Source organism: Crocodylus siamensis, chromosome 2, assembly GCF_052110815.1.
Source record: "Crocodylus siamensis isolate JL-2025a chromosome 2, ASM5211081v1, whole genome shotgun sequence".
NCBI lineage: Eukaryota > Metazoa > Chordata > Crocodylia > Crocodylidae > Crocodylus > Crocodylus siamensis.
Window position 1 is genome coordinate 227,863,961 of NC_143396.1, and position 15,269 is coordinate 227,879,229.

Sequence of the window (15,269 nt, forward strand, 5' to 3'; positions counted from 1 at the left end):
AAGTCAATCTCAACCTTCTCAATGATTAACTAAGAGAAGGGTTTGCATCTTGGACTAAGCGCATCCTTATAATGTTCTGCTGTATCACGGACACTGTTTCAGCATAAACGAAATTGTTAAAAATATCATGTGCTGTTTTCCAGGCCCCATACTTTTGGCCTTCAAACTGCTGGGAACCAGAAAACACAGATTATGGTGAGAATTTGAATATTCTAGTTTCTGAAAGTCAGTATAGAAAATGTCTGAGATAACCTTAGTGCCTGTTAGGAAGTTGTGTCATTCAGTTCAAGGCTATCGAAATAATCTTGCCTCTAGCAGAATGCTTTCTGCTCTGCAGCTCAGTTTGAAATGTTGGTCAATAACTGTAACCTTATTTGGGTGCTAATCTGGTCTATCAATAACCAGTTATCTATTCAATAGTAATGTAGAATAGCAAAAGAAAATTAAGCTTCTCTGATATATGACATTAAGACATTAAAGAGAAAATGTGTTTAAACTACTAGCTGATAGCTCGTGACAGTAGAAAAATAATAATGGTTTATGAGCTAATAAACCACAGTATGCTGTATTAAACATCTGAGTGGCTGAGGACAGCAATAATGCATAAAGAAAATGTGTTGCTGTTGTTATTTTGCTGTCTCTGCACAATAACGTGGTTTCTTTTAGAACTATTCCTCTCAGACCCAAATGATAAAATCAATTGTTCCATCCTGCTCTGGCACTGGCAGAGGAAGTGGATGCACCTGTGCACTCATAAAAGAAGATCTTCTTTGGAAGTGTTTCTTTCAAAGGAACTCCCAGTAGCTAAGAGCAATTTGGAACTAAAAAGACCACCACCCCCCAATCATTTTTTTTTTTTTTCTTCACCAGGCAATAATTACTCATCATTATGGATTTTGGAATTATATTTGGTGGGGAGAAGGGGAAATCTATAAATCTTAACTTTTTATAGATAGTTTGTTAGCCCCACATAATGTGGTAGCGAAAGAAGTGTACAAATGGCATGATGTAAGGGAACATGGGGGGAAAAAACATGGTACTATTAGTCTTTTGCAAAAACATTTCTAAATTCTTTAATTGTGACCAACATCCAGAGCTTCACAGTTATACTGCAAACTCTTGCCATATTATTATCATATTTTATTTTTATTGAGTTTTTATGAGGACAAAGGCCCATTTTCTAACTTCAATCCTATATACTGGGGGAAGGATTATACTAGCCCTGCCAGGGATAGGGAGAGGGCACAAAACTGACAGTTTTATAAACATAGTATCCTGGTTTCTCATAAAGCTTAGAAATTGGTCTATGCTACACAACTTTGAATTTCATCTGAACTTGAGCCAGCTCCAGGGTACAGTGGAGTTCCATGTTGTAGTTTCATCCCATAGCAGAGAAAAAGAGAGAGACCAGCTGCAACTTCTTAATTTGGAGGTTCCCAGAATGCAAGATTGTGTGGAATAAATAGGCAAGTTTACACTGAGAAGCATACCTCTGAGAAGCATTCCCTGTATCCATGAAACCTGGAAATGAGGCTATGAAACTGCTTCTACGGATTCTTTCCAGATCTGGCATGCTTTGAAAGCAGTGGCACCATGGGTGCTGTCAAGGCAGCTTCACTACCTTGTTTCTGGGTTTAGCACATGTGGAGCAGGAGCAGGTACGTGGGGCATGCTTCTTGGCAGCATGCTCCACAGTGCCATAGAAGTAGTATAGGCATTAGGGCTGTGTAAAACAGGCCCTATTCAATTCAGATTTGGCCCAAATCAGGGACAGTGATTTGATCTGTTGATTCAGATCACTGTCCCTGATTCAATTTGGCCAAATCCAAATCTGGAGTTTCGATGCTGATTCAGCAAATCAGTGATTCAGATACAGGCATAGCTTTAAAAGGTTTTTTTCTACATACCTCGAGGTATCAGCGCAACTCATGATTGCTGCAGTACCGGGGCGCGTGGAACATCCCACAGGAGTGGGGGGGGCCCTCCCATGTGCTTGGCAGTGAACACGGAAGTGAAATGGAAGTACTTCCGGTCCGCTTCCAGGTCTGCTACGGAGCGCACTGGGGGGCCCCCTATGTTCCTCTGGCTCAGCGATCAGCTGCAGGGGGACCCTGGGTGCCTCCCCACACTCAGTAGGCATCAGTCACTGAGCCACGGAGAGGTGGGGGGAGCCTCAACGCACTCCCCAGCAGACCTGGAAGTACTTCAGGTCCACTGCCAGGTCCGCTGCCAAGCATGCTGGGGAGCCCCTCATGCTTCTGTGGGACGCTGCATCTGTCCCAGCACCACAGCGTTCAGAGCCCCTGCTACCTAGAGGTATGTAGAAAAAACATTTAAAGCTGTGTCTACATCCAAATTGCCGAATCTTTCCGAAGCCATTCAGAGGGTTCCGAATCAATTTGGAGAGATTAAAGGGTGCTCTGATTTGATTCAGATTCGGAGATTCAGCCACCAAATTGGGCCAAATCCCCACCGAATCGAATCGGGGACCAAAGCTTTTCACAGCCCTAATAGACATGCCTAATGTCCCTTATCAACTACCAATATATAACATCAATGCCCTGGTAAGAGCACCTTTTCTCAGCCTACCGATAACTCTCTTTTCCAAGTCCTAGAACCAACAGTGCTTTTCGGAATTGCCTTCTTGGAAACCACTTCCTACTCCCAGGGCTTTGTTGTTTAATCTGTTTATCAAGCCCATAACAGGAAAGTACAAAACTGTGTAACTAAAATAGTTTTCCATATTTTTAACTAACATACCTCCAAAACTTTAGGAGCTATATCATTTCAGGAGGCTGTATTTTACTAGGCACAGGGAATGTCAGCTAGATACCTTGGTCTCTCATTCCTTGGTTGATGTCACATTCTGATGTAAAGGAGCAATATATGCTCTTCAGGTTTTTTTCTGTCTTGTACTAATTCCCCTTTCCTTCCTTGTTTTCATTATGGTTCTCCTTTTAGCCATCTATTTGTGCAAGCGGACCATGCAAAACAAAGCCAGGCTGGAGCTGGCAGATTATGAAGCTGTAGGTATACTGATGTTACAGTTCATGTGGTGGGGAGAAATAATGGCTTATAAACTCAATCTTTCTACTTACATGCCACAGGGTGTGCCACTCTATCCTGGTTTCTTTAAGAGCAATGTGGATAGCTGATCTTTGAGACAACATCACACTTCTACATGGAGATGTTCATGACACACATTTTGTAGTTTCTTTAAGACAAGTATCCAAAACATATCCTCCAGGGATCATGAGTGACTTGCATAAGAGCTCACATTACATCTTTTTTTTCCCAGTCAGTGTTCCACCAGGAGGTGATAATCAGTCTGCTCAGGTGATGGATGTTCAGATGCATTGTGATGCTAGATTATTGGACAGTTACATTGCTGCTGATTCATGCCACATGTTTGTAGGCTCTAAAAGGATGTACCTCATACTAACTAGACCTAGAAGGGATATTAATTGCTTGGATCACAGAGGGGCATATTTAATCCATTTTATCCTTCTACCCAAGGCCTGTTGATGGTAATAAGAATTGTATATATGCATTATGAGAGCAATGTTATCAGTGACTGACCAGAATTCTGCTATTGCTGGGTCTCCATGAGTGCTGCCTGTCCAAGTCAGGCAACAGAATTATGTAGCTGCAGCTTCAAAGAATATATAGCTAAATTCTGCAAATGTAGAACTGATAAAAAATTGAAGCAATTCCTCTAATTTAAGCATAGTTACTCCAGATTTACTCTGGTGTAACTGAGAGCAGATATGTTCTATTCTTGAATACTATGCATAACTCCCAATAGCATGAACGACAGACACCAGCTATAGACTAGGAAAATCCATGTCTGTGCTTAGGTTTCTCTTCTTCATATTGTCAATTTCATTATTAAATCAATTTATTTAATTATTATCTAGAAATAGTTACTTAGAGTCAGCCAATTATCAGAAAATGCTATAGACAGCCCTTGGCACCACCAGTAGTACACGTGCACTGAAGTTATGTACACCAGGGTCTCTGAAGAGCAATGATGGCAAGCAATTAGGTCTTACCATTCTTGTTTCCTCCTTGCTGATTGTTTTACATGATTAGGGAACATTTGTGAACTCCTTAATGTGAAACAGGCATATGATAAGGGCATCAACTCTTCCTAGTCATTATACCAACTGAGGAGTGTCATGGGTGTAAACTACCACTACTCAGAGGAGATGTGGGCCCACTGAATTGTTGAAGAGTTCCCAGTGTTGCTACTTTTCTAATTTTTTTGGAAGAGGAATTATCTGTACAGGATTCCTCCACATATGTATTAACCCAGCTCTGAAATCTGCCAAAAATGATCTCTGTAGAGCAACACAAAGTTCATCTTCTGGGTTCCATTGCATGATCCCCAGGCCTCTAAATTCATACTGGTAAAGCAATAGTTTGGGCATGTAAAAATCAGGTATCCTTATTTCTGGTCAAATCTAAGCTTGATTCTCCTGTCACATACACTGGTTTTACACTGGTGTCATTCCATGGGCTCCAATAGAGTTACTCCTAATTTGCACCAACATACAGTGGATGTGGATGTTTTTTTTTTCTTTTGCCTTTTCACAGACACAGCTGGTTTGAGTAGTTATTCCCTTTGATGAGAATGCAGAAAAACATCCCAATTCAGGAAAGTTGTGAAGGAAATGCTTGAGTGCTTTTCTGCATACGTATGTACTTCATCTTATGGATGGATGCATCTCAGGGGTAACTGAGATTCTATGGCCTATGTTATACGGCAGATCAGACTACATAATGAAAAAGTCCTATTTCACCGCAAAATCTATATGAATAAATGTGGTTAGGTGTTCTCTTGAATTGGGACAGTAGCTATAGCTTAACATCTTGCCTTTTAGTTAAAAGGTAGGCATCATTTAACTGCACTCAGGCTAATACCTTTCTGTGGTTAGATGTGAATTTGGATGTGTGCCTTCAGAATACCAACAAGTGTTATAAAGTTAATTCTGGACACGATGAGTTTGAACCTAGCATTTTAATTATGCCCTTACCCCCACCCTCACCTTGAATTTTTATTGAAGTTCAAACCCTTCCTTAAAATTTGTGACTTAGATATCTCTCTGGAATAGTTGTGAACCGTTACAACCTAATAATACCAGATTTGGCAGTTTAGATATGGATCCAAAGGTTGCATTTGGGCCTATCTGTCATTACTCCCATTGTCTAGCATGCTAATCAGTTTCTTAATGATGAGTCACCCTGATGATTTCCAGACTCCTGTTTTTTGCAGCAATTGAGTGACTTCAAGAAGTAGGTATCCACTGACTAGAGGAGGGGTGCTTAGCCTTTATAACACACGCAAGTAAAACCCAAGATAGTTCCAGAAGATTAAAAACAAAGTGCAGCAAACAAGCAGCAATAGCAGCCAACACACTAGAGCGTTGCCAGATTCAGGAGTATTCTCAATATTATTTTGTGGGAAGTAAATTGATGGATGCGTGGGAACAAGTCCAACACCATTTTATTGGCAGTGCTCTGGCACTGTTTCACACTCCTACAACTTCTGCGAAAGTCCTTCCATTTACAGCAGAGTGCTAGCTTGAACAGAACATGCCATTAGATTCACATTCTTAACAGTTAGCCTCCTGAGACAGTTGACTAGGAGCCAATATTAATTTCAATGTCATGGGCATTCCAGGTTTAAAAAAACATTGACTTGCTAAATTTGTTATTAAACTGTAATAATTATCTCGATTTATTGTTCTTGTTATTTCTCTTCTCTTATAAGGAGAACTTAGCAAGACTGCAGAGGGCTTTTGCACGGAAGTGGGAATTCATCTTTATGCAAGCAGAGGCCCAAGTGAAGTAAGTATTTTGAGTGCAGTGAAAAGGGGATTGGATTAAGAAAACATTTCCCAGTCAACATCTGTGTTGAATTGTAGTCACTGTCAGACTGCAAACAACATCAGATTAATGCTAAAGTCACCTGTCAAAAGAGAGAACGATAGGTTTAATCATCAGTGCACATATCTGTGCATTGGGAACTCCAGGCTTTATTTCTCACTCAGACACTGATGCACCATATGACTTTAGGCAAGTCACTCAAGATTTCTGCCTCAATTTCTACATAAATGGAAAAGAAGCATGATTGAAAGTGTGTAAAACACTTGATATAATAAATGTTGTCACTTCTGAAGAAGCCAGAGAGTTGGCTCTAACAGTCCATAAGATACGTATATCTCACCTTTTCACCACGCTGGGTATGTGACACATCTCAGAAAACGTAGTTATACCCATGCCATTTGCTATTCTGCTTGCGCTACCAAAGCAATAGGGAGAATTCTGCATTTTTTCCATGAGACTTAGATTTCATAAAAAGTATGATTTTGTACTCCTTCCCCCATTTTTTCTCTATGAATGCCCATAGATGAGCAGGGAGGCTACTCTGAAGTGGTATAATTCCAGTCTGTCAGAGCACTTGATTAATTGAGTCTGCTAGAGCATGGCAATTACTGTGCTCCAACAGCTTCCCGCATCTTGTGTATCAGCATCCCCGTGCTTCAAAATGGCAGCAGGGACACTTTATTTAACGTTCATTCAGCCAGCTTTAAATAAAGTTCTCCTGCCACCATTTTGAAGCATGGGGACACTGATACATGAGTTGTTCCGGGCACTTTAATTGGAATGGCTATCTGTAATCACAGCACACAGTTTTGCAATAGTATCTGTAGTACATCATCGATACTATCCAAAAACATTTGCACTTCTGGGTTCATGGACTATAGTAGGGGTCAGCAACCTTTGGGTGCCATAGGCTGCCACTTCGAACCCATCCCTCTGCTACAAACCTCAAATCTCCATCCCTCAGAGCATTCAAACGACCTGTGGTCACCTTTGCTACTGATCCTCATCTCCAGCAGCAACAGAGAGGGATAGTTCTGCAGTGATGATTAGTTTTGGCATGAGACAGCAGCAGGGATATCTTCAGAGGGAGGTCTGCAAAGGGAACCACCATGAAAGGGATGGGTGGCACAGAGCAGCTCTGTGCCTCCAATTCCCTTTGCTGCCCCAAGCCAAACTGGTCCTTCACAGGTAGGATTCAACCTTCAGGCTGTGGACTGATGACCTCCCTGTTATAAAGCATGTAAAAGCCCGCAAGTCCATGTTGCAAAAGAAGATTTTACATGTAATGCTTATAAAGCAGGGGAAGATCACACATTCATGCTATGTAATAGGGATGTTTGTACCCTGGACAAACACTGAAACAAATAGTGTTTGCACTTTCAGGGTCAAACAGCATCACATGTTACAAAATGAAGGAATGTTACTAATTATATGCGTGTATGTACACATGTGTGTATGTATATCTATAGTATTTCTTTGATTAACTCCGTAATTACATTGTAATTATTGAGCAATTAAGAGCATAGTGATTATCCTTAAAATAACATGCTAATGAAAAGATTATTTCAGTCCAGAATACAAGTGTTCTGCAGAAATGAGAAAAGTGGAAGTTAAAATTGTAATTAGTCTTTGAGTTACTTAACAATTTGCTGCCAAGATAAAAATTGTAATTAAAAAATGTATGTCTGCCACTAAAAGCATAGCTTATTACCATCAGAAGGAATTTAAGGCTCGTTTTCTTTTTACTGTTGTTTATGCTTACTTACCTTTTTTTCTCTGTTTCATTCACCCTGAGCAGTAAATCTTGATTGGTCACTGTCACTTTCTATTTCTTGTCAAGTTCACTTTGCTAGCACAGTGCTGTTGTTCTCAAGAAAGTGAAATGTTGGCTCATTTCTTTATTCTTTTATTTCCAGAATTGATAGAAAAAAGGATAAAACTGAAAGGAAAATTTTGGATAGCCAAGAAAGAGCCTTTTGGGATGTTCACAGGCCAGTGGTAAGGCTGTTTTAACTTGTGATACCTAAAAGACCTTAATGTGCTTTTTCTAAACTAACAAGCATTAGCTGTATGAAGAGGTTAGCTTTAAAGCCACTCCATATTTTCTTCAAACTTCAAATCAAGCCAAAACTGAATAAGTATATTTCAAATGTTTTAGACTTCTGCATGCACAAAATTGCTAATTTGAACATATAACTATATATAAATGCATGCATATCAAAGTAGCTAGGCAAGTTTTGCTTCTTAGAAAAACATACCTTTTAAGAAAAAAGCCAAGCGAGTTTAGCTTAAATGGAATTTGTGTGACACAGTTATCTGTAAATTGATTTAGTGTTGAGATCCCACCTTAGCAGCCTGAGCATTCTTGCTTAATTAGTATGATTGATATTATATAGTTTTAAGTCAATAAAGAGAGCATTTTGAAAAGATGCAATTCTTATCTCAATATTTATGTATAGTCAAAGTAGGAAAACATATTTCCAGCTGGTATTATTCCTATTATTGTTTTATAGAGGAAGGAGGTAGCATGTTCATTCTAACCATAAGTGACGATATTATCAATATCTTCTTTTAGCCAGGTTGTGTGAACACCACAGAAATGGACATCAGAAAGTGTCGCCGTATGAAAAACCCCCAGAAGGTTAAAAAGGTCCTTTTTTTTTTTAATAACATTTATGTCTTACACCTAATATTGTCACTCTTAAATAAGAATCATAAAATACTCTGAAAACATTAACATTTGTCCATAAAGATAAGGTTAGTGTTATTTTGCAGGTGGACATATAGCAGACCAAGTCATTGATAGATGGCATAGGCAAAATGGGCAGGGCTTATGCCCTGGGCAAGCCCTTATGGAGAATTCAGTGGCCACCTAATTTCAAGCAGTCATCTTTGTTTTGGATTGCAAATTTCCTAGGACTCTAGACGTAGGATTCTGCGCATGCTCCAAAATAATCCAATTTAATTACTTCAGCATCTGGCACCAACCTAAGCTCTGTTGTGATTCAGATCAGTGCTGAGGCAGTGCTGATGTCCTGAGGGGGGAACTGATCCAGGAGGCATACTTGGAGTATGTCTAACTCTCTCTGAGATCTGCTCAAAAAAGCTTTTGCCAGTACCTGCCTGCAGAGTCATCCCTTTTGTGGGGTCAATCGGGGCAACTGCCCCAGGCCCTGCCTTTGGAGGGCCCCATGAACAGCACCATTGGCACATGCTGAGGGCGCCACCACTCAGCATAGCTGCCGCACGCTGCCTGTTTCACTCTCAGGCCACTTGCCAATCCTCCCCACTCCCTACCCCCCCGCACAGGGCCCACACAGGCTGATCTGTCCCAGGCTCTGCGCATCCCTAGGGTCAGCTTTGCCTGCCTGTTATCTAATAAAATGCTGAGCGGAGCATTTACTGAGGTAGTAGAAGGTCTGAGTTAGTGGAAGATCTGAGTTTTCATCTCTCCTGAGCTTGAAGTGATTCAAACACATTGCTCCTACTTCTCGGGGAGTTCCCTTATCACCAGGCCACAAAATAGATGAGTTGCTGGAACCCTCCATCCATCCTGCTTAAGCTGAGTCACTCTGTATGCAGGGATGCAAGAGTTAATGTATGGGGTCAGGTGAACATGCAAAATGGAGTGTGACTCTGTGGCCCAGTGAGGAGGGTAGCTTCTTTGCATGTGTGGGACCCTGGGTTCTTGTCCCTGCCTGTCTGTGCATTGCACTTTACTTACTATCTGTTTAAAAAAACACACAGATAACCCAGGGAGTAGGAACCAGAACCCAGATCCCATCCCATTGAAGACCCCTAATCACTAAGCTAAAGAATCAGATGCCCTCCTGCCACCCTTGCTTACTCTTCTGGCCTCATAATTATTGCTTTAGTGGCTGCCTAGTAGGGGTGTGTGAAGCGGGCCCTATTTGATTCAGATTCGGATTTGGCCCAAATCAGGAACAGTAATTTGATTTGTTGATATGGATCATTGTCTCCAATTCAATTCGGCCGAATCTGAATCTGAAGATTCGATCCTGATTTGGAGAATCATCGATTCAGACATAGACACAGCTTTAAAAGTTTTTTCTACATACCTTCAAGTAGCAGGTGTGCCTCATGATTGCTGCAGTGTTGGCACACATGGAGTGTCCCACAGGAATGCAGGGGGGGCCCTCCACTTACTCACTGGTCAACCAAGAAGTGGACTGGAAGTACTTCCCGTCCACTTCCAGGTCTGCCAAGGAGCACACTGCCCCCCACCCCATGCTTCCCTGGCTCTGAGATCAGCCTCAAGGGGGCCCTGGGTGCCCCCCGCACCTAGAAGGCACCAGTTGCCAGGCTGGGGGGGGGCAGCAGGGCCCCCAGTGCACTCCCTGACAGACCCAGAAGTGGACTGGAAGTGCTTCTGGTCCACTTCCAGGTCTGCTGCCAAGTGTGCTGGGGAGCCCCCTGTGCTTCTGAGGGACACTCCATGCACCCCAGCATCATAGCACTCACAAACCCCTGCTACCTAGAGGTATGTAGAAAAAACATTTAAAGCTGTGTCTATTTCAGGATCTCCAAATCTTTCCGAATCTCTCCGAATTGCTTCGCAGGATTCTGACTCAATTAGGAGAGATTAAAGGGTCCTATGACTCGATTTGGATTCAGAAATTCATCCACTGAATCAGGCCGAATCTCCACCAAATTGAATCAGGGACCAAAGCTTCACACCACCCTACTGCCCAATACACCAACTTCAGCAGGAGGTGTGGAAGGTGTCCCTACCCACAGCTCGGTAGTTTGATCATAGTGTAACTGGTCCTAAATACCACTTTCGCAAGTGATATGATTTTCAAAAGTATTTATTTTCTACAAAAATCTGACACTTTGCAGGTGGACTTTCAGTGAGATTTAACTCTTCCATGCATAAGTCTGTTTTGGAAATGAGACTTTAGGTTCCCAAGCCCTGCTAGCTATTTAAATTTATCCTGATCATTCAAATGTCTCCTGCAAATGTCAAATGAAGAAAAATAAACAAATACATAAATAATGGATATCTGTACTGAGGACAGTGCCAGGTTAGTTTTCTAACAGCTAGTCTGGTAAATTTTCTTTTAGAACATTTCCTGAAAATGTGACTCCTTTGACACCAATTAGCCCCCTTTTCAGTTTCAGTCTATAAAAAACCTTGGGATTAAATGTTGCTTTCAAGCTTGGAAGGCAATGAACTTGGACTTCTGCTCCCACCCTTACTTTCTCTTTTCCCTATCCCAGTTGCTGATCTTGCAAATAGATAAAAGTGGTGGTCCCATGGAGCCAATACCTCCTGAAAAGGAATATCGACTATGTATTCCAGTTCCAATATAAACACCATTCTATTCTTTATGGTATAAGCTTGAAGCACACAGAACACAACAGTTATTTTATATCTAGGTAGTGTGTTTCAGACATAAGAGATTTGATTGACTGAAAATGAAATAATGGCTTGTTCTCAGATTAGCTCATCAAAGATAAATCACAGCTTTTAGCTAACACTGCTGCAGGCAATCCAATATAAGTATTTGCAAAGGTAGTCTGATTTTCAATTTTTCTGCAAGCTAAAGTATTATTGACCTCTGAGGAGCCAAAAAGTAGGAAATTGCTGACCAATTATTTTATTGCTTTGTGAATTATGCTCTTCCTTTTGTATGTACAGGCGACCCCCACTTAACACTGTTTTGCTTAGTGCTATTTTGCTATAACGCTCATTTTAAATTGATACCTGATTTCACTTAGCTCTCAGCAAGTTTTGTTATAATGCTCACAGTCACTGTCATGGGTCATTAAAAACACTTGCACTTGTCATCTTGGGTCATCAGAAACTTTCGGTTTCGTTTAACGTTTATTTCACTTAACACTTAGGTTTTCAGGAACCAATTAAGAGCACTAAGCGGGGGTCGCGTCTAACAAGAACATGCACTGATCTCTTGTGTTGTTTGTTCATTTCAGTCAGTATATGGCATCACAGAAGATTCTCAGCCCCAGAGTCCTGTACATGTGCCCTCCCAACCTATACGAAAAACAACAAAAGAGGATTTCCGAAAACAAGTAAGCAACAGCCTTAGCATAACAACTCTGAAACTGAGTATTTCAGCAACTACCATTATTTTCAAAAAGATTTTTGTATTGTTATTGACATACCAATAAAGCCAGCATCATATCTGATGCTTCCAAGTGCAAAATGATAAAAAGACATGCCAAGGTCAGCTTGATTTGAGTAAAGTAGCATGTATCTAAACCTAAATATTAGATAGGACATACGGTTATGTCGTGGTAAATACTGTGGGCTGTAGTTTATTTTCAAATCTATGGGATAGCTCTTGAATCTATTACTTTGCTCTTCTCCCTGCCTGAAGACACTGTTAAATATACGCCATTTTATTTGCTGGTTTATTTAAATAATTCAAAATATATGAAAAGTTATAGCCAACCAATCTGGGGACAAGTACAATGCAATATAACTTAAGGGCTAGATCCTATTTCACATTATATACCCAAATGGCATTTGCCCAAGTGCATAACTGCTATTTTGGGCACTCACATGCAGTTTGTGATTCTGTTCCATTCTGGGTACAATATGGACAGAAAGTCATTAGATGAAATGGATGGAGAGCAGTGAAGAAGTTTCCACCCCACTGGGAGCAAGGGTCCAGGCTAGAATCGAGGGACTCCTTCCATCCAGAGCTGCATTCCCTCTAGCTTGTTCTGTTCCTCCTGGCCTCTTATATTTCCCCATCTTGGCTGCCCAAGGGAGCAGCTTCAAAGGGAGGCCTGGAGAGCTACATGCGCAGGTGTTCAGGGCAATTTTATAATGTCAGAGGGCAAATTAAAACCACAAACTGTGGGTAAGTGCCAAAAGCAGCAGTTATATGGCTGGCTAAGTACCCTTTGTGTGTGTAACATGGCCCCACGTGCCATAAATAGCAAGTAATTGATGTGAACAATGTGTGATCTGAAGATGACTTGACCAAAATATTTATTAAATACTTTTAAAGAATGAATTCATTCAATGAAACTCAGGATGGGCTTGCAAGCAACTCCCTAGCCCAAACAGCAGTCTAATTTCTTCTCTCACCATAACTTCCCCTCTCTGTCAGGTCACCAGGGCTACTTCACAAGTAGGCAGTACTGACAAGGGAGGGGGATCTAGCCAGTGCAGCTGAGAGATCTTCTCATACTGTGCATCCTGAGTACAGCTTCCACAGGCAGAGTTTCCAGAGTACTTCCAACAGGAATGAAAGCTACTGTCCCTGGCAGAATGTGTGGTAGAAGGCAGGCACAGAACACCTGCAGGTAATAAAAGCCAAATATGAAAAGCAAAGCAGTTATGGTCAGAAGCTCTCTACAACAAAGCCGAACAACTTGCACATCTCTTCCAGCATGAGTGAATCTGCTCCAGTCATGTTCTCTGAGGGACATTAGGGGGTTCCTCCCCGTAACAAGCTCCAGTCATTAGAGCATAGAAAGGAACTGTGAAGTTAGCTAGAGACAGGTCCTGCAGCATCAACACGCTTTTCAGTAAGCAAGGCCAACATTTGTGATGATCATCTGAATCAAGTCTGAACACCCAAAATTTATGAAGTTGATACATCATTAGCACTGTCCATCCTGGTATATAGGTAAGAAATATGTGTTTGACAGGACATTACAGGAGTGGAAAACTAGTACTCATGTTGTAAGGGTGCTAAGAGTTAGAGGCAGAAAAAGGAGAATGGGAGGGAACTTCATATCCTGTTCTGATGAACTAAGTTTCATATTGTATTTTGATGAGCTAGAAGCCTTGTCCCAAAATACATGCACGTATAATTTATATACTGCATTGTTCTGATTATAAGTATACCATGTTTGCCTCCAAAGAACTTTAAAAATTGCATTGACTTTTATGTAGAGGTAACCTATAATCAGATCCCCTACAATTTGACTTTTGCACTTGTGATATTTTTATGCATGCAGTAAAAATGCCAAGTCCGTTTTTCAGCACAGTTTTTATACTAATATTTTTAGTGTATTTAACCCTTTGGGTCCTTTCTTTTGTTATTTGATTCTCCTGTGGGATTTTGTAAGGCAATAACAGTTCAAGGTCTTTATCCATAGTAACCAACTGGCCATCAACTTAGATGCAGGATCAGCTGCCAGTAGGAACAATCAAGTGCATATGCATGTGTGTGTGCCTACAAACACACACACATAGACATAGATAGCATTTTCACACTTGAAATTGTTTTGTTTGAAGTTTTCTTTAATGCTTTGCCACAAGAAATGAAGGTTCCTGGTGGAAGTTGTTAATAAGCTGCTTCTGATACCCACAGAAGGGTTCTGTTTCCTCCTTTGTTACCACTATGCCATTTGAAATGAAAAGCCAATACTGCTTTGGGTTACAATCAATGCATACACTCGACTTACTGGGTTATTAATGACCTTGTCATCTCTCTTCCCAGATAACCTTTCTGAATGTGCAGATAGACAGACACTGTTTAAAAATGTCTAAGGTAGCTGAAAGGTAAGTTTCCTGATGTGCCTTATTATTATACAATCCTGTTGTGTCATCTCAGATGATCAAATTTGACATTTCCACGAAGTTAACGTGCAAAGCTGCATACAAAGAAGTTTGCAGAACTGTAGGTTGACTCAAATATATCCCGTGACTAATCCTCACTAAATACAAACAACCTACAATTCTGTACTTTCCTTCCTGGGGTTGAGGAGAGACCTGGAGCATGGAAACCCATATTTTTTTATTTAAAAAAAAGCAGGGAAAAAGTTCAGGAAGCTAGAGTACTATAAAACTGAGGAAGCTAAAGTACTGTATACCTGTGAGAAGAGAAATTTGCAAAAACTTTGTAGGGATTTTTTTCCCCCTCACACACCTGCAATTTATTTCAGTAGAATTATCATTGTTTCAGTTACAAAATGTTTCTTTTGTGCACTGTATTTGTAAGAGATCTAATTGTACTGTTCTTTAGTTCATACTTCCTTGCAGAATCAGCACAACTCTGGGAGAATTAAAGCTAAATTCTCTTCTGAATCTTGCATCATCTACAACAATGATGCCCAACCTTTTTGCCCAGCAGGCTTGATAGGCAGTGCTCAGTCTATCTGCAGGCCAAATCCAGCTGCTGGCCATGGCTGGGCCCTATCTCACCATTCAGAGGGGGGCAGGGAACAGCCTAAACCAGCTGTGCAGTGGGCAGGGGGTGTTACACTGCCCCAAACCACCTGCATGGGGGGAAGGGGGCATGGCCCAGCCCCAAACCAGCATTGTGGGGGCTTGGGAATTTGTCAGTGGGAGACGATGGTATTGCTACAGTTTCTCTGCCACCAAATTTCTCAACCTGTGGGAAGTCAGATGGACCAGGTGACATGGCTCTATAGGC

At 41.1% G+C, this 15,269-nt stretch overlaps 1 protein-coding gene across 3 annotated transcripts in view; it reads left to right on the forward strand.

Moving 5' to 3' along the window:
- The window catches only part of RGS6 (regulator of G protein signaling 6), a 575,278-nt gene that overhangs the window by 467,059 nt on the left and 92,950 nt on the right, over nt 1–15,269 (forward strand). For all 3 annotated transcript variants that reach the window (XM_090033269.1, XM_090033270.1, XM_090033271.1), the window contains exons 6-12: nt 144–195; nt 2,962–3,026; nt 5,774–5,850; nt 7,806–7,887; nt 8,465–8,539; nt 11,845–11,943; nt 14,334–14,395. In XM_090033269.1, the coding sequence (XP_089889395.1) occupies nt 144–195; nt 2,962–3,026; nt 5,774–5,850; nt 7,806–7,887; nt 8,465–8,539; nt 11,845–11,943; nt 14,334–14,395 (512 nt within the window). The remainder of the gene's footprint in view (nt 1–143; nt 196–2,961; nt 3,027–5,773; nt 5,851–7,805; nt 7,888–8,464; nt 8,540–11,844; nt 11,944–14,333; nt 14,396–15,269) is intronic.